Genomic DNA, 26041 nt, shown 5'->3' with positions numbered 1-26041 from the left:
AAAAATTATATTTTTTATTATTTCTGACAAAAAAAGCAAGTATAGAAAAAAACTGACTACGACACTGGATTGTGCTTAAAAAAGTGCCTTAAGAACGTTTTTACAGAATTTTATTATTCCGCGAAATATACAATTTATGGGCAATTTTCCAAATGGTAAAAAATTTAAAAATACCCCATATCTCAGTCAACAGTGAAAATATCAACAGGCGGTTTGCGCCATTAGATGTGTCTCAGAAATCGAGCCTATGACATCTATGTCGGTTTTGCTCTATCTAGTCAGGAAATAGGTTTTCTCTGTTAAAACAGACCAATTTCGACCACCCTGTACAACACATAATAAAAATATGATTTTTCAAAGACAGTGATATTATTAGATGCATATGAAAGCATCAGAATTAATAAATGTAAAGATAGTATGAACAGAGTCAACGGTCCAATTCCTTCAAGTTCTTTGTTCCCACTACTCTAGTGGCGGAAATCTAACTGTTACGCTTAGTTGGCTCTGACTCGGTTGGCTAGATTTTGCCACGCCCACTCGGTGACCACTGAGCGAGTATATAAACGCTCAACTTGTAGATTGTACTTTAGTTTATAATCATCTGCTGATGATGCTAACATGGTTAGCGAAACGCGCGTCCAGTGTAAAAGTAAAAGTGTTTTGGTGTATTATGGTGATTTAGTGTTTTTATTTTGCAGTGATATTACATAAATCCTAACACTATTTAGTATTTTGATTTTAATGTAAAAAATTGGTAAATGTAAAATATGTTAATAAAAAGTTAGTAGGCAGTTCTTTTAGTTTCAAAGTAAAGGAATTTTTCCAATTTTGGTCCGCGGTTATTTCCCCTCCCATACCCCCTTACTAGCCCCCCACCTTCACCAAAAACTAATGGTCAGATTCTCGGGTGCCACAGTATTTTGTGCCAAATTTGGTTAAAATCGGTTTAGCGGTTTTTGAGTTATCGTGTTACAGACGGACAGACAGACAGACAGACACCATGAAAATATTTTGTATTTAGGTCATTTATGACCCAAATAGCTCATTTTGAGTGCAATTAAAAAACTGTTTTTTTGCCAATCTTAATTTTACGAACGACGAAACTAAAATTTTGTCGCCTACCCAGTCTCATGGGTCACGAGCCGCCACTGATCAAATATTCATCTATGTTCTGAAAATTGGGACAAAAAAGAGTATATAAAAATATAATCACACTATATCTTTTCCTATTCAGTTTATTGGAAAATTTAGCCACGAAAAATTTAAAAGGTTAACTTTAAAGGTAAACCTAAACTTTGTAATACTACCTATTAAAAATTTATGACTATCAAAAACGAAATTCGAGAATACCATGCCGTGTCTGGTGCCATGAATGAATTTAACCTTTGACCTTAAATGCCTCTACATTTAGCAAAGGTTGATATTGGATTATTTTGTTTGATACCTTTCTTTATTTCCGCTATAAACAGATAATTTAAATTTAAAATGAATACATTTTAGCAGCTCCAAATTTTATTTTTTTACATTCCAAAAATTGACTTCATATTTAAATTTAACAGTTAACTGAACAGGCAACTACATACTCGTATTACATTTATTCCAAAATTAACTGAGACATGTTTTGCACCAAATTATTTTACTCCAGTTTTAGAATTTCAATTTTAATGTAATCCAGAATTATTTGTATCAAGAAAATTATAAATAGATTTAAATGTATACCTAATATAGATCTAATGGAATAAATGCATAATAATTCATAATTAACAGTTCGATATTGCACTTTTGGTCCAATTGAATATACATTAGTTGAATATTAAGTCCAAAATATATTTTAAAAAAATACCTATATTTTATAATTAGAACAAAAACATAGAAGAAAATTCTTGGGGATAGCGGTCTGACGGCAAAAAATTAAACAATTTGTTACATACGCCAAGCCTTTCGGAAATTTTATTTCCTTTTTCAAGGCTACAAAATAATAATGTCTATAATCATGACTGTTTAAGAGGTTTTTTAACATTCTTACAACATTTTAGTTTCTTACTTCTTACTTAAATAGAAATTGATATATTTATCTATTTTTCGAATTATATAACTACTAATATAACTACTTACACGTAAGTTTATATATCCATCCGTCCATTCATATATAAAAGCTCAAAGGGTTTTATTGTTACATCCATCCTGTCCAAACCGCTTCACCAATCTTGATGATTCTTTTTTTAAATGAAAGGTATATATGTATAGATTTGTTATGAACTATTTTTATATTGTTTATTGGCTATTTCTTTGTGTAAAACGACTAAATACTAAAACATACCTGCACACAATACCTACACACAATACCTCCAGAAATACATTTGTCATTGTCATTGGTGTGTCAGTTAGATTATATATCAAGTTTTTAGATATTTTAGGGCTCTCTGTTTTAGGTGTCAGTGGTCAGTTCATACCGCCAGCTTTAGATAAATACATATTAGCACAAAGGTTCGTTTAAACGACTTTAGTGAATTAACTACACAAAGCGATTTGGTTTTTTTATGAGTGGTTGATGGTTTTTGGTGAGTAAAATTATGTCGGAACAGTTTGTTGTATAAAAATTCCATACTATCTGGTCTAGAAGAATGAAATCCTACAAAAAGAATTAGAAGAAATTTTTGAAATTCATCAACCAAATGAGTAAAGTTAGTAAAAATTTATATAAAACTTGGTGACCTCTGGATTATACACATAAAAATTGGCACAAACATAAAGCGAATTTATGAAATTTATACCCTCAGGGAGTAGAATAGGGAATAAAAGTTTGCTGTACGAAAATGCAATACTATATAACATTATAAACCAGACAGTATACAATTTTATATAAGGGTTTATTTAGTGACATCATAACGAAATATATCTTCTTCAGTTATGCTTCAGAGAATAAAAAATAATGTATAAAGAGGTATTAGTGCTCTTAATGAATAAAAACATGATGAAAAATAAAAAAAATATCAAGGGGTATATCAAGAAAAGCGACAATTGAAAATTTCAAATATTCAATTGAAAACTTCATGTCTCATATGTGTCAAAACTATTTTTATATGGGACCATAGGTAGGGTTCTATATTATATAGAGCATAGATTTAAAATAAAATATAGACTATACTATTTACATCTCAACGCGGTCAAACAATCTTTTTTGTACACATGTTTACTTCTGGGTATAGTCGACCGAGCCTTCCTCATCCAGCCTATGTTGTCACATCTTTAATATTATCAATATTTTTTTCTTGTTATACACATATATTGAGATATTAATACTACTTTTTAATAAAGTAGGTTTTAATATGCCATAGATGTATTAAATAGTCCTTATACTATTAAATTATAAGTCGGATACTATTTAAAAAGGATAAGTTCTTTACATTTCGGCAACACCGATTAGAGGCGAGGTCGCCTATTCATTCATTTATTACCTTGTAGTACGCATCGCACGTGTGCGGTAAAGCTTTGTTGCCGCTATGTCCCCGGCTGTATTAACGCATTTTCTTAGCTTGTAGTCCTTAAGTGTTTATTTTATTTACTTTTTCTGTTCAAGAACTATAAAATATGGTTCGCCAGTGCCAAATTTGCAAGAAATTTGACTTAAATAATCCATTTATGTCTTGAAACGACTTTCGACCGGTAGGCAACTCTCAATTTACCCATTGGGAGTCAGTGGCGTTGTTGTACAAATGCGCTTATTTAGATAATATTTTAGTAAAATGTAAAATCTGAAATTTTTCTTTGACATAATCATTTATATAAAGGTTTTTGTAACAAAATCATAATTATTATAACTCTGTTAATAATTAATAATGTTTTTATTAAAAATATATTCCGGTTTATTCTAAAATGATCTTCAGAATCTAAATAAATAACATACAAGAATTTTAAAATGAGATTACATTATGAAACAATATTTTTTAATATACCTGGTTCGTCTCAAAAGTGGCTCACCCCTATAACTTTTTTATTTTTTCAGATAAAAAAAAACAGATTTGTATGTTAGTAGGTATATGACATAAATAAGGATTGATTGACGTATCTAGGCCGGTTAAAAGATGTACAAATCGTATTTTTAATCATATGTCAATTTTTTCAAATGGAACAAGGGTGACTCATTAGCATATTTGGAAAAAGCATTTTTTATGAATATATTGATACAACACACTTGGTATTTCGAGTCAAATTGTCGTTATGAACCGCGTATTACAATTACAATTAAACCATATGCGAAAATATCAAAAGTTGACATATGATATCCGGTCATTCTATTCAGACTGTCATTTCTATCGAGTAAAGTAGAAATATACCGAGGGTGCCATTTAAAAATTAAAAGTTATAGTCATTTCCGGTGAAACAGGAAGTGACCAAAAACAATTGAATGCGTCAATCAATCCTAATTTATGTCATATACTAACATACTAAATCTTGTTTTTTTTATTTGAAAAAATAAAAAAAATATGGGAATATGGGGCGCGTCCCAAAAGTGGGGACGCGCCCGGTATAATAAACACAGTACCGAGTTAAATAAATGTAGTTTTCATTTTATCCACTTCATATTATCCTATCACCTTCCTTGCTTTAATGGAACAGATTTATGTTTTCTCTAATTTACATAATAAGACATCACTTAACCAGAAAAAAAAATTACAACAATCATAATTTTTTTTTCTCTCCCTGTCGCCGATTCTATTATATCTGTGAAATAGATCCTGTTTTGATTAATATTAGGGGTTGTAAATGTTTGACTAAAATTAATATTTTTTTTAATAATTTCAAAAATTACGTAATTTCGATTATAAAATTTCTTCTATAACATGTATTTTATTATTTTTATCCTTTTTGGACTCTAATACGTTTTTTCTAAACTTTTATTTAAAAAAACCTCTCCTAAATCTTAATAAAATATAAAAAGTTTAAATACGATATATTTTTAATTTAATTAGTTTCATTAAAATAAAAAAATTACCCGGCTATGATACGGAGAGTTCAGGTGCACTTGAGAAACGAAAAACAGTGTTGCGTTTCTCGTCAGAGTCGTCAGGGAACGACCGTTACGACAGAGACAACCTATCTATCGCTCGTGTCGCACTCGTTATAACCTAAAACAATATCACAACAATAACAAGACATTGTCTGACCGCATGTTCCAGCTATTTATGAATTAGATGCTCAGTCTATATTTTATTTTAAGTCTATGATATAGAGGGTAAATTGTTATTTCACTATTTATTATTTTGGAGAGATTTTCTTTTTCAGATTTTGCAAAATTTCGACTTTGGTTCGATTTCTAAAATACCCTATACATAATTAAGAAATAAAAACCGCCTTGGAAGATTTTCATTCAATGGAAGTAGCAAGAAAAATTTGAAAAAAAGTGTTAAAAAGCAAGATTTCAAAAACATTTTGGGGCTAAAATTGAACTTCTTTGAAATACTTTATTTTTTTTTTGATTTCGATAACTTCTAGAATTATTAAGATTATTTATTTCAGACGGGTCTAATCAAAAGTTTTATTTTTGGTATACAAAGTGTGTCATAAAGTCATATATAGGCGATGAAAAAATGAAAAACGGTTTTTAAATTTTCGGATATTTTTAAATACATAATAACATTTAAAGAGAATAAAAATGCTCTTGAAATTGGCATATTGGTGAATCTTTATAAATTTTAAGTAAAAAATGTTTAATAAGTCAAAAATAACAAAATCGATTTTTTAAAATGATATACAGGGCGAGTCTTAAATAAGTGCAATTTATTCTTAGCGGTAGTATATTTTACCCCAGAAACACGATTATGATTTTTTTGCGAATATTTTTCTGAAAATTTGGAATTTTTTGAAAAACCTTTTGAGTTTTTTTTTAGTTTTTAGTTAAAAACCATAATTTCCTAATAATATGGCAACATTTAAACAACCGAAAAGCTGCAGTGGTTCTCAAAATTTAAGCAAAACATATTTTTTTGGAAATTTTTAAAGTAAAATAACTCGGTTATTTTGGAGTTGTTTGAAAAACGGTAAAGAGGAAATATGTTTTTTATCGAGATCTACCAGCCCTGAAAATATTTGCACTTATTCAAGACTTGCCCTGTATAATAATATATAATTAATATATAACCCAGAAAGTCGATAATTGATAATTTTCATATGAAATACGAGTAGCTTTAAAACTCCTTAAAACATAGTTTAAATAGTGCATTTCTAAGGCTCACTAGCTCTATCTATAAAGAAGTAAACAATCATTTAAATCAATGCATGAACGATTCGAGGTGTAACACGAACGAAGTCGCGGGAAAAAGCTAATTTATATTAAAACAGCATTATACACTTCCCCAATAAATTAACGCACCGCAAAAAAATAACCAAAAGTTTCAGTTAAGTTTTTGTGAAAACCACTTATCCGATTTGGACGATTTTTTTGAATGAAATGAACGACTGACAATGACAACAAGCATCTGTATTTGACATTTACTGGTAATCCGTGTTTTTCCATAGCCTGCTACTTACTTTAGTGAGTAAAATGGAAAAATGTTAATTAAAACATTAATTAAAATATTAAATCATGTCAGCCTATAAAATGTTGTTTCTCGTGTAATAAGGAAGATAATGAAGTAAATAAAAAAACAAAATGTAAAAAAAGAGATAAGGCTAAAATGTGATTTCAATTTTAACTTGATACTGTAACTGATCAACTCTACAGGGTATCACAAATTTTATTAAAAAAACACGTTATAATTGCTACACCCGGTATTAGTATAAAAAGGTTTCCTATCAAAATATAGTTAGTATAGCAACATTATAGAAAGAATAACCTATCATTCAAAAAAAAATCGTCCAAATCGGATAAGTGGTTTTGACAAAAACTTAACTTAAACTTTTGGTTATTTCTTTGTGGTGCGTTAATTTATTGGGGAAGTGTATGTCACTATTTCAAACATATCCTTCAAATCCTTCAATTTAATAGCTGTTAGTAAGAAGTTTTACTTCAAACATGCGCACATGGTTCACACACAATTTTTTTTATTTTTTAAAGTACTTTTTACCAAATAAAATAATTGCAACGACGCGCGACGGTTACAAAGCAATAACATTTACGCTATGTAAAGAATGCAACTGTAGACAGTTGCATTCTTTACAATAAATTGTTTAAAGTTTTATGTTCCTTTTATTTCGTAGCATCTATACGCTTTCTATTTTAGTTCGTTTAAACATAAATTCATATATTTACAAATCCGATCACAATGGCTTCCTAAAATAACTTTTTTTTCTAAACGTCATAAATGAGTAACGGCTTAGCGAAAAGTTGTGAAATCAGAGTTCATAAATACACTCTTGTTTTAATGGATTAGCATAGTTTAGGTTTTACTTCCAGAGACTGTAAAGTGGTCTTCTAAATATTTTGGTGTGGACAGAAGATACTAAAGAATAGTATTTATTATTATAATATGTCAAATATTCTGAATGTAGGTATTAATAATTTACAAATCTATACACAACCTTAACTATTTATAATAGACTTTAAAATGATCCGTCGAAAAAAAATTATATTTCTCAGTAATATTATTTTATCTAAATTTAAATTATTTTCAAAATTTATTTCTTTTAATAATAATCTACTTTAGACAAAAATTTTCATATAAAAGTTGCAAATATTCACATCCTTAATGGGATTGTGTCCTCCGCTTTTTTCTAAAGCCTGTCATTTTTGATATAATTTTTGATACAAACATATGTTTTTTTTAAATGGAAACCATAGTTGACCATGACTTCATAAAAAGCGCCATTTTTTAAGCTTTTTAGCGATATAAGCTATAATATGTTTTTTTTTTCGAAAAATAACTCAGTTATAGCCGAGGGGTGTCTCACTCGGGTAAAAAATGTACACGTACTGCCAAAATATCCTTCCACTGCTAAGCGACTGCCAATGACTATAAAGAAGACTGCCTATGACTGCCATGTAATTATTATAGGCGACTGCCATAAGACTGCCAATGACTGCCAGCGACTGCCAAGAAAATGTACATGTAATTCCAATAGTGAGACACCTCTCGGTTATAGCCAATACTTATCATTTTTAAACAATTTCACTTAGTTAGCCATGGAAACAAGTTCAATCGCCGTTGCTCTCAGAAATGTAAAGCTGTCACATCTAAACTTTGTAAATTAAAATAAACAAAAATTGTAAATATGAATTTTTCAAATGAAGAAAAGCGTGTAGATACTCGCGCATCAATAGGGTGGTTCCAACATGACTTTCATTATGATCCCCTCCATGAAAGAAATGTTAAAAATTATTTATATCATAATTATTATGCAAACTCAGGAAGGAAGAGGTGGACCAACTGCATGGGCCTCCTCCGATCACCTGACCTATCCATTTTAGATTTTTTTATGCGGTATGGTTAACAATATGGTTTACAAAAGAACTTATGAATTAAGAGAGGCACTCGAAGTGGCGGTACTAGAGAAGTTTAATTAAGTCGACCGGTCCTTTTGTGAGAATAGGTAGTAATTCAGTTTTAAAAAGATGCAATTCAAAACAGTGGCGGATTTTTTGAACATTTTCTAAAATAACTTAACGTGTATGTATATAGTGACATTATTTTTTTAAGTTTTAGTTTGTGTAATGTAAATTGTAAAGAACTGTTTAGTAATATATTCTGACTTTTTATAAGTTATAAATCAGAACATAATGAGAATGCAATCTAAGTGAAATTAGTCAAGAAAGATAAGAATTGGCTATAACTAAATTTAACTTTTCAACAGTAACATTCACCGGTCAACGTATCCTCGAAAATGTATGGTCAAGAAAAGTTGAACCAATAATATGTACCTATATACACACGCTTTTCTTCATTTGAAAAATTCATATTTACAATTTTTGTTTATTTTAAATTACAAAATTTGGATGTAACAGCTTCACATTTCTGAGAGCAACGGCGATTGAACTTGTTTCCATGGCTAACTAAGTGAAATTGTTTAAAAATGATAAGAATTGGCCATAACTCTGTAATTTTTCCAAGAAAACATATTACAGCTTATATCGCTGAGAAGCTTAAAAAATGGCGTTTTTTATGAAATCATGGCCGACTATGGTTTCCATTTAAAAAAACATATGTTTGTGTCATATGTCAAAACTTGCAGGCTTTAGAAAAAAACTATTTTTTTAAACCAGGCTTTTGTTAAATACTAAACTTGCTACAATATAATTGAATTAAATCGAGACGTGTTAACCTTATCTTTAGATATACAGGGTGCTACAAATTCGAGAGAGACAGTGCGAGACAATGCGAGAGAGAGTCCCCCATATTTGGCGCTTGAAAGTTCGTACTACACATTACTAATGAGTGCATTGTTCTAATTAAGATTTTAAAAGCGAAAAGGGCTAAGATTGCAGAATTACCAGCAGTATACAGGGTGCTACAAATTCGAGGTACGAGCATTGGTATCTCGGTAACCGTATCAGATACGAACATGGTTAAATTGGGGCAAAGTTGCGTATTGAGATGTTCACCAAGATGCCATCAAAAAAGTTTTAAAAATTTCAAGGATTGCTGAGTTTTTTGAAAAAAACTGATTTTTTGGAAAATAAATTTTATTTTTTCCTGTCGTTACTTTTTAGAAAATCAAAAAGCTAATTGCACATTCTCATGGCCACTTTATTAGGGCTATCTGACAGTATTTTTAGATTTTCAAATTAGCTGATAATTTGTGAGATACTGAAGCCAACTTATTTTTTTAAATACGGACCTGCATTTTTTATTTCATGCTTTGAAAGAACTCCGTCTCCCGAATACGATGATATGCCACACTTTATACTTTTTTTTTGTTTTGGATGCCTTAACAGCAACAAAACTATTTAATTATTATTTAAAATAATTTCAACTCCGACTCTGGTTTCTTAAATTATTTAATCTGATTATAATCATCGTAACAATATTGATTAGCGCCAATTAACATTGAATAAGGAAAATCGAGCTAATTGGAAGATTCAACTAAATAATATCCAGGTCAGAAATTTAAAGATATTATTTTTAACTTTTTTATTGTGAATTTGAAATCTCAGTGTGGGATCTAATAATATGTATAATATTAATCGTAGTTATTATAAATAAATCAACTTTTACAAACTAGTTTCTAATGTTCTGCATGTTCGAAAGTTCCACCCTCCCTACTGCACAAATTTATTTTTCGTTCAATTTTATTTATAGCTCCTTGAACTTTCTTCTTATAGTTCCGAATGCATTTTGTGTTGTTTATTGTAAACGTTGAGATGAATTGATTTGACTTTTACAAATGACATCAAATAATGTAGCCCCTTGGCGATAGGTCCAGGACATTATACTGCTCTACCATTTCCAATCATCCGAGAAAATGATTTGACTGTTTATATTATATTATATTTATATTAATTACTTTATTGCATTTGATTTTTCGTATTCAATGTTTTACCCCACGTTATTGTTAAGTTTGAAAGCTTATCAATATTGTAACGATGAATAGATTAAATATTAAAAAAAAACAGAGCCGGACTTGAAATTAGTTTAAATAAATTCTGTTCAAATGTCAAAACAAAAAAAAAATATTAAGTGTGGCATATCATTGTACTCACGAGACCGAGTTCTTTCAAAATCGGAAATAAAAAATGCAGGTCCGTATTTAAAAAAAATTAAGTTCGCCAGTATTTCAAAAATTATCAGATAATTTGAAAATCTAAAATGCCCTAATAAAGTGTCTAAGATAATGTGCAATTAGTTTTTTGATTTTCTAAAAAGTAACGACAGGAAAAAATAAAATTGATTTTTGAAAAAAACCAATTTTTTCCAAAAAACTCAGCAATCCTTGAAATTTTTAAAACTTTTTTGATGGCATCTTGGTGAACATCCCAAAGCGCAACTTTGCCCTAATTTAACCGTGTTCGTATCTATTACGGTTACCGAGATACCAATGCTCGTACCTCGAATTTGTAGCACCCTGTATATAAAATGATAAACTTACCATATTAAATGGGTGGTGAAGAGAAACGCCCCTGGAACCACGAGATCGTCAGAACCTACGCTCCAGCGTCTCCTGAACACAATCAATCCTGGCATTTTCCTAGACGTCTGCTGCCTCAATATATGGATGCACTAAATTATTGAGCACACTAACGTGTCTTTCACAGTTTATTGGTTACAGAACACTATTAAGCGGTAGTATCGGATGAAAGTCCACCATTTCCTCGTGGATGTCTTTGTGTTTATCCATTTTGTTCTAGGAAATCCAAGCTGTAACTGTAAATAAACAAATGCAATAATTAGATTTCTAATGGGAAGTCAAGTATTGTCTATTATCTATTAATCATGATAGTCAGTTATCATGTCATGTCAATGTTTAATATTAAGGCAGACCGTGTAAACATTTTTTGTGGTACAGAACAGGAATTGTGTCTAGCCCCAGTAAGGTAACTATTAAGCTTTGGTTAGCGTGGTTATTTGGAGGGTGTTAATTCATTGGTTAGTTGGTTATTTAATGGGGTTGGTTGGTTTTTACTAATTTATATTTGTTTTTTAGATATTCGTTGATTTTCTTCATTTGTTTGTAATAAATTATATAGTGCGCCACAGCTGTTCTGCATCCGCTTTTGTCAAAAACTCTAACCTGATTGGTCAAGCTTAATAGTTGCCTTGCTGGGGCTAGACACATGTCAGAACAGGAATGGAATCCTATTTAGGATTTGTTACTAGGGAGATGTTTTTCAGCGGATATATCTGAAAACGAGAGTTGGGCGTCAACGTTTTATTGTCGTTGATTAATCTCAACAGGATTCTCCAAAGTGAGAATACTGAAAAGTATCTTGATTCTTATATTTCTGATTCAGGTTCAGCATTCCAGACGCTCAGCGAAGTAGATCATTTTATTATCTTATGCTTAGCTGAGAATATTTATTCTATGTTTTTAATAAATATTAATTTATTAATAAAAAATAATAATTATCATAATTCAATAGTTTTAAGTTTTAATCATTATAACGTTTTACTTTAACTATAGCTATAATTTTTGTACCAAATGATTAGCTGTTGACACTGGCGACGTCACTTAGGAAGACGGCACTATAAAAACACACTATAAAACTGTTGAAGAACTGTAGATTCTAAAATACTAAAAATCACATTATAGGTGTATAGGATAATATACCGGGTGCGTCTCAAAAGTGACTATAACTTTTTTATTTTTTCAGATAAAAAAACGAGATTTGGTTTGTTAGTATACGCCATAAATTAGGAATGATTGACGCATTCAATTGTTTTTGCTCACTTCCTGTTTCACCGGAAATGACTACAACTTTTGATTTTTAAATGACACCCTCGGTATATTTCTAATTTATTCGATAGTAAATGACACTTTGAATAGAATGACGTAGGTACCTATATGTCAACTTTTGAGATTTTTTGAATTTCAATATGCCATTCGAGTGCCATGACGGTGTTAAAACACTAATTTTTAATCAAGAAGCGTTGGCAAAAAATAGATTTGATCGTCTAATGTTTCTCGTGTTTTGTCTTGGCCAGACTAGCTATAACTTAAGATTATATTATAGACTTTAAAAGATGCCCAATTCGTATTTTAATCATATTTCAATTTTTTCAAATGGAACAAGTGTGGTTCATTAGCATATTTGGAGGTAGCATTTTTTACGAATAATTTTGTACCACGCGCTTGGTATTTCGAGTCAATTTGTCGTTGTAGCGTTTTTTTATAAAACATTACCACTGCGAACGGCAGCTTTTCATCGGAGAGCAGTCATGGATAAGGTATTTCACTAGAGAGAAAACTAATCAATAACAATAAAAAAAATATATAGATATTGGGCGCCAGGCATGTTCAGAGAAAGAAAACACAGTTGTATATTACTTAAAACTAATAACTATATTTATTCAAGATGGACTGTAATGGTAAATAGCATTGTACAATTTTAATAATTATTATAGTGGTTATATGTCAACGAAAGTGGTGTTAAGAATTGTACTAAATATCTATGAAAACAACTATGATAAAATACAAGACATGTAAAGTTTGAGAAAAGTAATATTATTACAAAAAAAAAGTAATACTATTACAAGACATAACGCAATGAAACCTAAGATCTAAATTATTTTTTAAATATTAAATCGACATGAATGTTCTTAATAATCTAACCACTAAACATAGTCTGTACGATATTACTTAAGATGTACGTTATTGTTTAAGACTGAAAATGTGTTAAATGTTAAATGTAAGCTAAAACTTAAATCTAAACTTAGCTGTTCTTGAAGCTATCCTGTTTCAATATCCGGGCTCATATCTCTGTACTGTCTGTCGGCGATCCTGTTTGCCAAAACAACAAAAGGGGCCAGAATGAGGACATCATGAATCAATACAGCCGTAGCTACTGACTAGGCTTAGAAATGGGAGCGAAGCAGCATGGGGCTTACGCTGTAACCATACTGTGGCAATATGGGGACACTACCCGTACCTTGGAACACTACTAGGACCTTGGATAATGTCCGTAACTTGGACCATAACCTTGGATCTTAACCTTGGACACAGTCCGTCCATAAGATAACGGTACAGGGGAACACTACTCGTACCTTGGACACAGTCCGTCCATAAGACCATCGAAACAGTTCCGAGGGCTCAGTAATAAACAAAAGAACTGTCCTTTCTTCCATTTAACATTCTGGAGGACAACAGCAAAAGTACACCAACGTGTCAGCAAAATAGAAATACGAGTTAAGGTGGGTCAATCCAAAACTCTACCCTGTAGCTTCGAAATGGCAACTGATTCAAATTATACAGCAAGATTTTTATAATTGCAGTTTCTCGAAGCAAGGATTTTTTGACGGTGACAGTAGGACGGTCAAAGCCAAGTCAGTTTAAAACGCAGAGAGGCGCCTTGACATATAACAAGGATCTTGACAGCGCGCGCCTCCACAGAACAGTGAAACGATAGCAGGGTTGGCGACTAGGGAACGTAAAAATTACGCCAAGCGTGCCAAATAAATTATCAGGCCTGAACGATACAGAATCCGGTGATGATAGGCCAGACATCATATATTATATATAAAAAAGACATGTAACGAACTAAAAACGTTACATCGTTATGAACCGCATGTTAAAATTTCAAATAAACCATATACGAAAATGTCAAAAGTTGACATATTATATCTCATTCTATTCAGAGTGCCATTTTCTATAAAGTTAAAGAGAAATGTACCGAGGGTGCCATTTAAAGATCAATAGTTTTAGTCATTTCCGGTCCTCCTGAAAAATATAGTTTGTATTAAATTAATGTTGTTTAAATGAATATTAAACTTATTTTACGTCATAGATCATGAAAGAATGACGTATATCACATTGGCATTATTTTCGTAATATATTCTCCTAATAACAATAAAATTGAATATGTAAACCTAGTCTACGTAAACATAAGTTATAGAAGGTTCATTAGCGGTTATCAGTAGGTTAGAAAAAAGCATTTTAATTGCATTAATGAACTACAAGTGACTAATGCTTGAACACAGACACAATAACCGATAATTCTGAGGAAGACAAAATCGATGACAGTTCGAAATCTTGAGGGAGATTGACTCTAAGAAAACTCACAAGAAACTAAATATTTGCTAAATATATAGAAATGATCACGAATTGAGTATTGTACTTGTATTAGTTGGTTCCTTGAACATAATTTGGTAATTGCATCAAAATTATAACTATTAATTTATACTCAAATATGGGACCAATCATTTTTGCTGCAACCCTAAAACCAAAACATGACAAATACAGTGCACATAAAATTTCATCACTACATTATATTATAATATAGTCAAAATTTTATATGGTCTAATCAACAGGTTTATCTCATCGCTGAAACTGTTACAATCTACTTCTAGAGTTTTCGCCACTAGAAGAAAATATACAAAATGAAATAGTTATTTTTTGTAAACATCGCTGCTTTAATTCAAGGGTGATCAATTTGTCAGGGATATTTTACGTTAATAAAGAGCGAGACTCGTCTTGATCTTGGTCTTGCTTTTCGTGCAAGACTGACAGTGCAAGATTGAGGCAATAATTAATCAAAACTTCATGCTTGACCTCACCTGACTCCTTCACGGGTGAATACTCGGTTCTAGTATTTAACCCTTTATAGGTTGATGGTCGCTGAATCGACCACTTTAATTTAACCAACTAGTCAGTAGCGTGAGCGTGGAAGTGTATTATTTTTTTGTTTGTTTCCTATGCTTATTTCTATGTGCGCCTTGGCCATTTAAGCAATCATATCTATACGTTGGCCAAATTAGCGCGAAAAGTTAAGGTAAGCGGTTGAATATTTGACCAGTGAGCATTGGTGACACTGAGTTCGCTGTGTATCATATACTGTTCAATTTGCAAAGTTTGACACTTTCGTCATAAATTTCGGCGCCATATTGCTTTTCACGTATTTCCCAACTTGGTCCATGAGTTGTAAACTAACAATAACAAATTTAATAACAAAATATTAAAAAATTACGAATTTATTGTAGCCTACCCGCAGTATACAGTATACAATGAATAAATACGTCCTCTAAAAGTATGTCCATGAATCTTATAAGCAGGAATTCCACAGGACAAACCAATGTTGTGACTTGTTTTGCTGCTTTTTGTTCTTTATCGCAACTTATTCTTTGCACAGTCGAGTCTGAAATTCCTAAACCCTCCTATGCTCTTTATAAAACACGTGAATATTTTCGATTTAGTTACAAAAGTTGTCCAATTACATCGTAAACAGCCGACACAGGTAAAAGAGGTTTTCCAGCATCTTTATCGAGCTTGAAATAGTCGATAACTTTTAATATGAACCGTTGTCTTTTTCACAAAACGGGACAGCATTTTAAACACAAATAACTAAATAAACACAGAAAACCCTACAAAAATATCAAAAAGTGATAAAAAATCCTGGTTAGAATTTAACGACAACTTCGACAGTCGGCGATCCGTATTCGATTTCGGCGGGTAATACAAATACGATGTTTGCCTTTTTCTATTCGTGCACATTAGACAAGGAAGTACGATCCTTTATACGCAATGAACGTGATCCGTATGTAGCAAGAAAAAATAATCGTACGATGTAAGAAATATAATGGACTTACGTTTTTAACGCAAAATTTTCATTTCATGTGATAAACATGGATAAGAGAGAGAATGACAATCTGTGACGAACGTTTAAAACTTCGAAAATTGAACTGTAGGTAATAATTGTCGTCTAAGCATTTTCTATGCAAATTTCGTGAGATAAAAATTTAAAATTATAGAAACAAATATATCTGTGACGTTTATTTGTTTTTATTTAGTACGCCAAATTTACAGCTCGATGATATTTTCTAAAATCGTTAACATATCCTGTATATGTTCGATCATTTGTCATAGGATGCAAGTTTTTCGAAAAACAAAATTTGATTTACTTGATGTGGGCATATTTTTGAGTAGAGAGCTAACAGAAATAAACAAAATGAACGATTAGTTAATCGATTCGACTTAATTCGATTTCTTATATTGGATGATACATACAGAGTTTATACATTAGATCATTATTTATTTGATTTAACAGTCTCTGCTTGAAAAATCAAAAAGCAGTGCAGGTACTTTTTTGATAATAGATATAGGTAACATATGTAAACGAAACAATTATGGCTAATTCTCTTCAGTATTATATTTTCTATATTTCCTTTTATTTGAATTAGAAATTTATGTGGAAATCCGGGAATATCAATCAATAAATTTGAAGCAAATACCTAAATAACGTACCAAGATTGAGAAAAGTATATCCAACCGGTCAAAGAAGATTTCGACAGAAGACATCCAAGAAAATGCAATTTACCTTGTTGGGCAGACGATATCGCTTCGTTTCACTAAAAAATATTAATCAACTTTTTTTAGGGTTCCGTACTCAAAGGGTAAAAACGGGAACCCTATTACTAAGACTTCGATGTCCGTCCGTCCGTCCGTCACAAAGATCTATCTTATGAACCGTTATAGCTAGACAGTTGAAATTTTTACAGATAATGTATCTATGTTGCCGCTATAAGAACAAATAATACTAAAAACAGAATTAAATAAATGTTTATAAATAAAAAAGTACTTTCACTAAACATTATCTTTTAAGAAGTAAGAATTTTACATAGAATCTTTCAAGTCCTCGGTGGCCGCGTGGTTTAAAGCGTTAGGACTTTACGCTGCTATGACGTATAATGGTTTTTTTTTTAATTTTTACATATTTTTACATATTTATTTTTACTTTTTACATATTTATTATTGATTAATACAATTTTTAGTAATGTGTTTCTTGATTTTTTTTAAATTACTTATACGCGCATTCCAAATTTCAGCTAAATCGGAAAAAAAATTATAATAATATAGTGTCTAATGTTGTATAGATAATGAATGGTACGGAACCCTTCGTGTGCGAGTCCGACTCGCACTTGACCAATTTTTTACATAATATAAATCGTATCTAGTTAAAACTTCTAAATAAGCTACAAAAGTATAGTCATATAAATCATTAGATTAAAGCAGTATTAAATGTTGGCAATTACAAAAGAATAATTGTTGTTGTGATCAGAGCCAAAACTACCTACCATATATAATTTAAACGATTTATTGCAGAACTGCATGCTGTATTTATATCTAGTCAAAATATTAGGTACAAGCTTGCTATTAATAGTGTTTCACTACCGACTTAATAGGTACATGTCGGTGTTATTTATTTCAAGTGACAAATGACGACATTTCTCTAGTTTAAGTGAAACGACTGTCAAAACAAAATTATTAAGACATAATAGATTGTCTGCACTTTCAGATATGGCTTAAGAGCCTAAAATAAATTTGATATTTGCAGTTTAAATTGTTGTTATGAAATGGCTCTAGTTTTTGATGGTGATTAAGTGATCTTTGCTTGCTAGTTAACGTTAAAATTAATAGATAAAAATAATTAATTTTACATGTAACAACAGCGTAAGGCAGCATTCAGAACCTCGCAATTAGTGGAATAAATTAGTGGTTTCAATTAGCGTAGAAGTTTGTTCACCTTTTTTAATGTAAGCATTCAGAACGTCATAATTAGTGGTAGTCATTTTCAATTAGTCGAAAAAATTAACAAACCGTAAGCTTCATTCAGACCTCGCAATTAGTGGAATAAATTAGTGGTTTCAATTACACTTTATACTTTTTAGTTTACGATCATTCAGAATGTCTAAAATGCACAACTAAAATTAATAGAATATCCTAGCAACAGCTTGCGATTATCAGTTGTATCCATAGAGAAAGCCTAATATTTAGCTTATAAAACAATCAACTTTTTTTTCAAAATTTCTAACCACATTTTCTCTTGACGGATGATAATCAAAGGCCAAAATGACATTCCTCGCAAATTTTGAAGTATAATTAGTGGAAAAGTTAAAAGTTTGTTAACTTTTTCCACTAATTGAAAATTCTTACCACAACTTTTGGCATTCTGAATGCCTACATTAAAATTAGAAGAACAAACTTCTACGCTAATTGAAACCACTAATTTATTCCACTAATTTGAGATTCTGAATATGTTCTGAATGAAGTTTTTGACTTTACTAATTATACCAGAGACAACTACGAGACGATCAAGCGCATACGGAAATTATATCTGCCGGATCTCTGGCCAGATCAAACTTCCCTGTAAAATTAGCATCTGGAGTGAGAGGGCGCTATTTCGCAAATTTAAATCACCCGGTACATATTCTACTGTTTTTATTTCCGCTTCCGGTTTAGTCCACGCCTCCCGCTAGTCCCGCTCTACGCGACGCCGTGGCAGAGGGCAGAGGCAGATTATACTTCAAAATTTGCAAGAAATGTCATTTTGGACTTTGATTATCACTTGTCAAGAAAAATTTTGGTTAGAAATCAAAAGTTGTTTTATAAGCTAAATATTATGCTTTCTCTATGGATACAACAGACTACCGCAAACTGTTGCTAGGATATTTTATTAATTTTAATTGTGTATTTTATACATTGTGAATGATCGTAAACTAAAAAGTATAAAGTGTAATTGAAGCCACTAATTTATTCCACTAATTGTGAGGTTCTGAATGAAGCTTTAGTTTCTATTTGACAAGTAGATGTCAAAATTATAATTTAATTAGTCTTGCCTGTATGTTTGATATGGGAAGTGTCCGCCATGTTGAATTTTATGTTTTCCGAATTTTTCAATAAAAAAGATATGATCAATTTTGGACTTAAATTCCCTACAACATGTATAGGCTTGGTGCATTCCCCATCGCTGCTGTCACCATTGTAGAATACCATAAACAGCGTACTTAAACCAATAATAGATTTAAACCAATAATAGATATTTACGATACAAGTGAGTTAACAGCATCATTAAGATACGCGTGTGAAAGTTGCACGAGTGCGTAGCACGAGTTGTGTAATCACACAAGTATCTTAATGAAGTTAACTCGCGTGTATTGTACAATATTTTATCTACGTCTAACTAGAAAAACACACAATGAATTTTAAAAATTATTGTACTTAACTATATACCTATCCTAAAAATCAATTACCTTAATACCTTTGTTCAAATAACACCATGCATGGCAATGTCAATATGACAGTAAATAATATTGGTCACTAGTTTAAAAAATGAACGATTCGGAAAGTATTTCCTCTGACATTGAAGAAGAGGCATTCTGAAATATGAAATGAAAAGGTACTCATAACATATTTTCCCAATTTAGTGCAAAACACTTTTTTCTTTTTGGTAGTCATCTAAACAAGGAGTGCGGTAATGAAAATGCTCGGCAGAAAGACCGTGATGGTCGCCCTTTTTAGGATGCTTTCACCCTTCATTGCCCCAGACCTTGCAAATTCTTAAGCTTAGGTGCCAAACATATTCTCTCTTCACCGTTTTTCAAATAAGTTCAAAATAATCGACAAAAATATTTTCCTACAATCGAATATTTAATGCTTTAGCTCACTTCTGATACTTAAAATAATTATAATGAATTCCCCAATTTACGAAGTTTTCATATTGTTTTTCTTGAAGGTTTTTCAATAGCCACAGGACGAAAATTAAAAATGTTCGTATTGCTTTTCTAATAATATCACATAGTATATGCACAAAAATAATTTCAGAAATATTAAATAAGTCAGAAATATTGATTGAACTCTAAGTATCTAGTAACTTAATTATCTACCCGACAAGCTGCTAACCACTTGCATTAACGGACGACAGCTTGAGATTTATTTGAAATATTACTGCAGCATATGCGGATCTATTAAAATCAATCAAACTAGATTTAATAAAACCACATAAAAGAGAGTCTGCTTAGAATCCACCAATAAAACTAAAATATTGAAGTATGATAGATATCGATTATAAAATTTTTCAAAGCTAGGATTAGAGTAAAACTTTTTTTCTTTTTTTACACGTACAATACTATTTACCTATACATATACCGGGTGCGTCTCAAAAGTGGCTCGCCCATGACATAAATTAGGATTAATTGCCACATTCAATTGTTTTTGGCCACTTCCTGTTTTATCAGAAATGACTACAACTTTTGATTTTTAAATGGCTCCCTCCGTACCTATATTTCTACTTTATTCGATAGAAAACAATACTCTGAATACAATGACATATCATATGTCAACATCAACACAAACATTTTTGCATATGGTTTATTTGAAGTTGTAACATGCGATTCAAAACAACAATTTGACTAGAAATATCTAGTGTGTGGTATCAAATTATTCGTAAAAAAATGCCTTTTCCAAATATGCTAATGAAAAATACGGTTTGGGCATTATGTATGGATATTATTATTAATTTTGATTAACGTATTAAATTATTTATTATTGTCACGTATTAAATTAAATTATTATATTAAAAACATCACATTTTCCGATAACTATATTATCACCCTTTCCATAGCATTGAATTAAATAAATTTTGTGCTTCTTTAATATTTGTAAGCTAAAATATATAACGATAATTAAAATTCTATCAATAAAAATCTATCAAAGAATGAAAACGAAATTTTTTTATCACAGAAACGCGTTTTGATTTTTAGGACTTACGGAAAATTCAACCCTATTTTCATGTTTTTTTTTATGTTCTCTAAAACGATAAGGATATTTGGAACTGTATAAACGGGATTAACCATTTTAGAATAAGCAAAAATGTTTATGAATAATGCATTCCCAAGTAGCAAAAAGAAATTCTAAAAGGATTGAATTATTTTATAACAGTCGAATAGCGTTGTCTTAAGGACTGCTTGATTTTATTAAGCGTTTGGTTTCGACCATTCTGTTTTTTAATAAAAGTTGTCATATTAAACTATTTTCTAGTGGTTTTTACAACGTATCCTATAACGCATTAAATTAGCATGCAAATCGGAATTCCCGCTTCAGCGTTCTTTGATATTTCATCACTATAAATTAAACTCACTTTCTAAATATTCATATATCTGAATGAAAACCTTTAACTGCAATTAAAATCACTTCAAAAGGTCGTTTATGTTTTTTTAGAGGCAATAAATTGGGACCTAATTTTCATGTTAATGGCCTTTAAAACTGAGCATATTTATTTTGGGTAATGGAATTTTATATTTTATTTTGATTTAATTTTAGATAAAATTTTAAGTATATGGCAAAAGCTTTAAAAATATTACAAATTTCTTTTGTATACAGGGTGGTCCAAATTTTATTCTATTTTAAAAATGAAAGTGCAGAAGTACAAAGTTAAAAGAAATGTGAAGAGACGCAACCTAATGGGCAAATTCGTGACAAGGATGATTTGATTTACCCTTACGTCTGAAAGTCTGAAGTGCTATACAGTGGAGCCACCACTCGTTCTGTGGCTAACGCATAAAACACTCATTTTCTCTAATTCGGCCTGCGAAAGCATATCGGACACGGTGTGGACTTATTTCTTTCTTCTATCAGCGGTACAACAATAATAAAACTAAAATATCGAGTATGAGGGTTCTAGAAATTGACCAAAGGTGAATGACCCGAAAACTTTTCTTTTCATTGAAGTCACTGAAAAGAAAATTATTCGCAAAGATAGTTGCCCGAAAAGAAATATGACCGAATTAAAATTGACAGAAATATACCATTATCCGAAATGTCCATTTTTGGTTTAAGATTTCGGGATACGGAGAATGAAAACCCACTACTGTTGGCTACTTTTAAATAGTGTTTTACCTGACATTTACCTGTTCTGTAACACAAGAAAAGCACAATTCTTTTGTATTTAATCCGTTTAAACTGAAATTAACAACAGCTTAGCTGTGCGTACAAGAAAATGATTTCAAAAATACATGTCCAAATATAAACTGATGCTCTACAGACAAATATTTTCAAGACGATCTCAATACTTCAAAAGTGCTATAATAACAGTTTTAAAATTATCCGCCGTACGCTAACCTCAATGGAAATTAACAGAAATATTTGTAAATTATTGGACCGATTTCCAGCATGTGGTTTTAAGTTCTATTGAGAGGAAGAATTTATTTATTTAATGCACTGGTTAATGACAAAACACTCGGAAACGATACATTCAAAAATTGTTATGAATACAAACTCATATATATATTATATCAACGTTTTGTTTTAGAGTATTTTATATAATTTATTAATATATAATATATATTATATATTAATATTATATATAATACAAAATAAAATAAATTATATTATATATAATTTTATTTAAACTATAAATATTCAAATAGAAAACATCAAATCTACTTGTATATTACTTGCAAGCTTTGACTTTGGTATTAACCGTGCAATTGACTTCTTCATAAAACTTTGTATCGCATTGTATATTTTACAAATTAGCAGGACACATTTTAAAAATATTTACACCGATATACAGAGTGACTGAAATATATCTTCTTTACAATAATGTTTTGATTTCTCAAACATAATACATTGAATGTTTATTGCACTCAACGCATCATCTTCACTTCACCATTGATCCGTCTAATAAAAAATCTATTGATATTAATTAAGACTCTTAAATTCTAACTCGTAATATTTAATGACTATCATCTACCATTAAAAAAAGCGAATGACAAATAGCTCTAGTGTCATGGCAGTACCACCTTCATTGCTTCATTCAATAACATTAACTACATGTTTGTAATTTTTCCGGTTCTTATTATTTCAACCATTATTAATTTCGAGATGTTAAACATTCTAAAACAAAAACTTAAAGTACAAACATTTGAAATTAATTATCCATCAGAAAACCGGAATAAAGTTGTTGAATTAAGGTTTATTTTTAAAAGGTTTTGATCAATTCATTAACATGTTACTTTGTCAGTTAAAAAGATTTCAACTATATCAAATAAAAAGTAAGATAATATACAATAATTAATCAGCCACAACACCTCATTATTTTAAAAATAGTCCTCTACAAAACCGAATACTAACACAACTATTATATATAGGCAGATGACAACAGACACTTTTACAACAAAACATATATTTACACAGGCATGCATGTACTGAAAATTAATCATTATTAATGGGCCAAGGTTATCAATTACAGATAATGAGTAGGAAAATTATGAATTAAGAGCTATAAAAAGATAATATTTATAACATACTTATTTATTTATATTTCGTATACAACCTATGAGCCGAGAATTAAATTCGATAGTCAATATCTAATGTATGTACAACCCCCTTGCCAAAATATTTGAGAGTAACTCTCGACCTATCTTGGTCCAGAGCCAGTACTGGGAATACCCTAATGTATGGCCCGTAGTGCACTAAAACTCTGGATCAGGGAAAAGCACAATGTCCATTGGAGAAACAGACAGGGGCACAGACACAGCAAGGCTTTTATACCTAGCTCTAAAACCGCAAAAGAACTGCTAATGCTTAGCAGGAATAAAGTGCGGATTACAACAGGCCTCTTGAGAGGACACATGGCTGTCAAGTGTTACCTGAACAAGCTCAACCTGTATCAAGGAAGTCTTTGCTGCAGACTCTGCGATAAAGATCCTGAAACAGCGGAGCACATAATATGTCATTGCGAGGCTCTGGATCGCAAGCGACATTTTTTATTTGAGAACCGGAGGAATTATGCTCCCATCCTATCAAGGACCTGCATAAGCTAGTGCAGGGCATAGGGATAGGAGAATGGGGGCAGATATAGAAGGGGGACAAACGCAATAGGCCTCACAGGTCGCAGTGTTTCCGGCAGAGGACGGCCCCTTGTTATGAAAAAAAAACTCTCGACCGTTCCTTGTCATTTAAAGAACACCTGCAGAAAACATCGTGTAAAACTACGACCAGATAACATACAAAACTTTCTGACAGCAGCTGGTGCAAATTTATTAGTGCTCAGAATATGTCTTATCTGGCTCTCATATTTTTACAGTGGTCATTTATCTGAATGATACTATGAGGCTAATATTAGGAACCATTAAATCGACTCCCACTAAACTCCTACCCACCTCACGTCTGACGAGCCCTAAAGAAGGAATAGCAGAGAAGTGTTCTTATAACCGCTTATACACCAAGACTGCACGGATGCTCATGCTGCATATTTGCTTACCGCGATTTTTACCTAATTTCATACACAGAATTTACATACACAACACAGAACATGGATAACCAATATTTTTCCATTTCTTTAAACACTCACGAAACGTACGCATTTACTGACAAAATGTATCTTTGTAAAATCGCCTTCTTTAATATTATTGTATCTTTTTTTATGTCGGTATATGGGGTAAAAGTTTGCTTTTGTTGACTTATCGTTTTAGAGCATTGACTCTTGACGGATGAAGAGTGTTTTTTTTGTTCTACAACTTCTCTATTTTTTGAATAATACTGCTTAAAATATTGGATGGAACTACCAATAGAATTTTGATCATACCGTAGTTTTATGAACAAAAGGGTTCTTACTTGACAGTTAAAAATTTTAAAATAAATATTGCATAAAAATTCAATAGTGTCGTATAAAAATTCTATGGTATGATCCTATTGTATCTAGATATAACTGTTAAACAATAATAGATATCTTTAACACAATAAATGATTAATAGATGTAATTATTTCAAAGAAAACATATCCCATTTACAAATAAATCTAGATTTATATATACTCCATTTTCTCCAAAACAAAATTTAGCATTTTCATTTTAAATCTCTTTAAACGATTCTGTCATCTTAACAAATATAACAATATTTCTCTTTTCGGATTACTTCGAAGCAATAAATGTCAGTTTGCCACATAAAACCCACTTTATGTTTTACATTTTTCGACATAAATTTTAAACGGCATCTGTCTAATATTGCAATAAAAAATATATACCCCCATTATGTGGCCAGCAATTCCATCCTTAAAGCATTTTTATCCCTTCTCTGTCCGTTTTACATTCCCCTCGCCCTAAAACCAATTAAAATAACTGGGCTCTCCCCCTGAAATATAACGCAGGATCAACTGTGACAATACGAGAGAGAGTCCCCCATATTTGGCGCTTGAAACTTCGTACTACGCATTACTAATGAGTGCATTGTTCTAATTAAGATTTTAAAAGCAAAAAGGGCTAATATTGCAGAATTACCAGCAGTATACAGGATACTACAAATTCGAGGTACGAGCATTGGTATCTCGGAAACCGTAATAGATACGAAGATGGTTAAATTGGGGCAAAGTTGCGCTTTGGGATGTTCGCCTAGATGCCACCAAAAAAGCTTTAAAGATTTCAAGGACTGCTGATTTTTTTGGAAAAAAGAATTTTTTTCGAAAATCAATTGTATTTTTTCCTGTCGTTACTTTTTAGAAAATCAAAAAACTAATTGCACATTCTCATATCCAAGTAACAAAATTCCGACTTCCGACTAGTTTTGACTACGCGCAACGTTGAAATTGGTACTTTTTCCTGCCCTATGCATACCCAAACCTCAAATTACGTAGCCAAAACGTCGCTACGACGTTGCACTTAAACAGTTGTATATTTTTACCC

At 31.1% G+C, this 26041-nt stretch overlaps 1 protein-coding gene across 1 annotated transcript in view; it reads right to left on the bottom strand.

Annotated features, from left to right (window-relative positions):
• The window catches only part of LOC115875784 (sn1-specific diacylglycerol lipase alpha), a 172300-nt gene that overhangs the window by 127024 nt on the left and 19235 nt on the right, over positions 1-26041 (bottom strand). Inside the window, exon 2 of the mRNA XM_030891288.1 lies at positions 11023-11297. Within this exon, the coding sequence (XP_030747148.1) occupies positions 11023-11117 (95 nt within the window). The 5' untranslated portion in view covers positions 11118-11297. The remainder of the gene's footprint in view (positions 1-11022; positions 11298-26041) is intronic.

This window comes from Sitophilus oryzae, unplaced genomic scaffold (genome assembly GCF_002938485.1).
Source record: "Sitophilus oryzae breed Bouriz unplaced genomic scaffold, Soryzae_2.0 scaffold_1396_pilon_pilon, whole genome shotgun sequence".
Taxonomy (NCBI): Eukaryota; Metazoa; Arthropoda; class Insecta; order Coleoptera; family Curculionidae; genus Sitophilus; species Sitophilus oryzae.
Note: the sequence above shows the minus strand (reverse complement) of the source record. Positions and strands in the feature narration are given on the sequence as shown.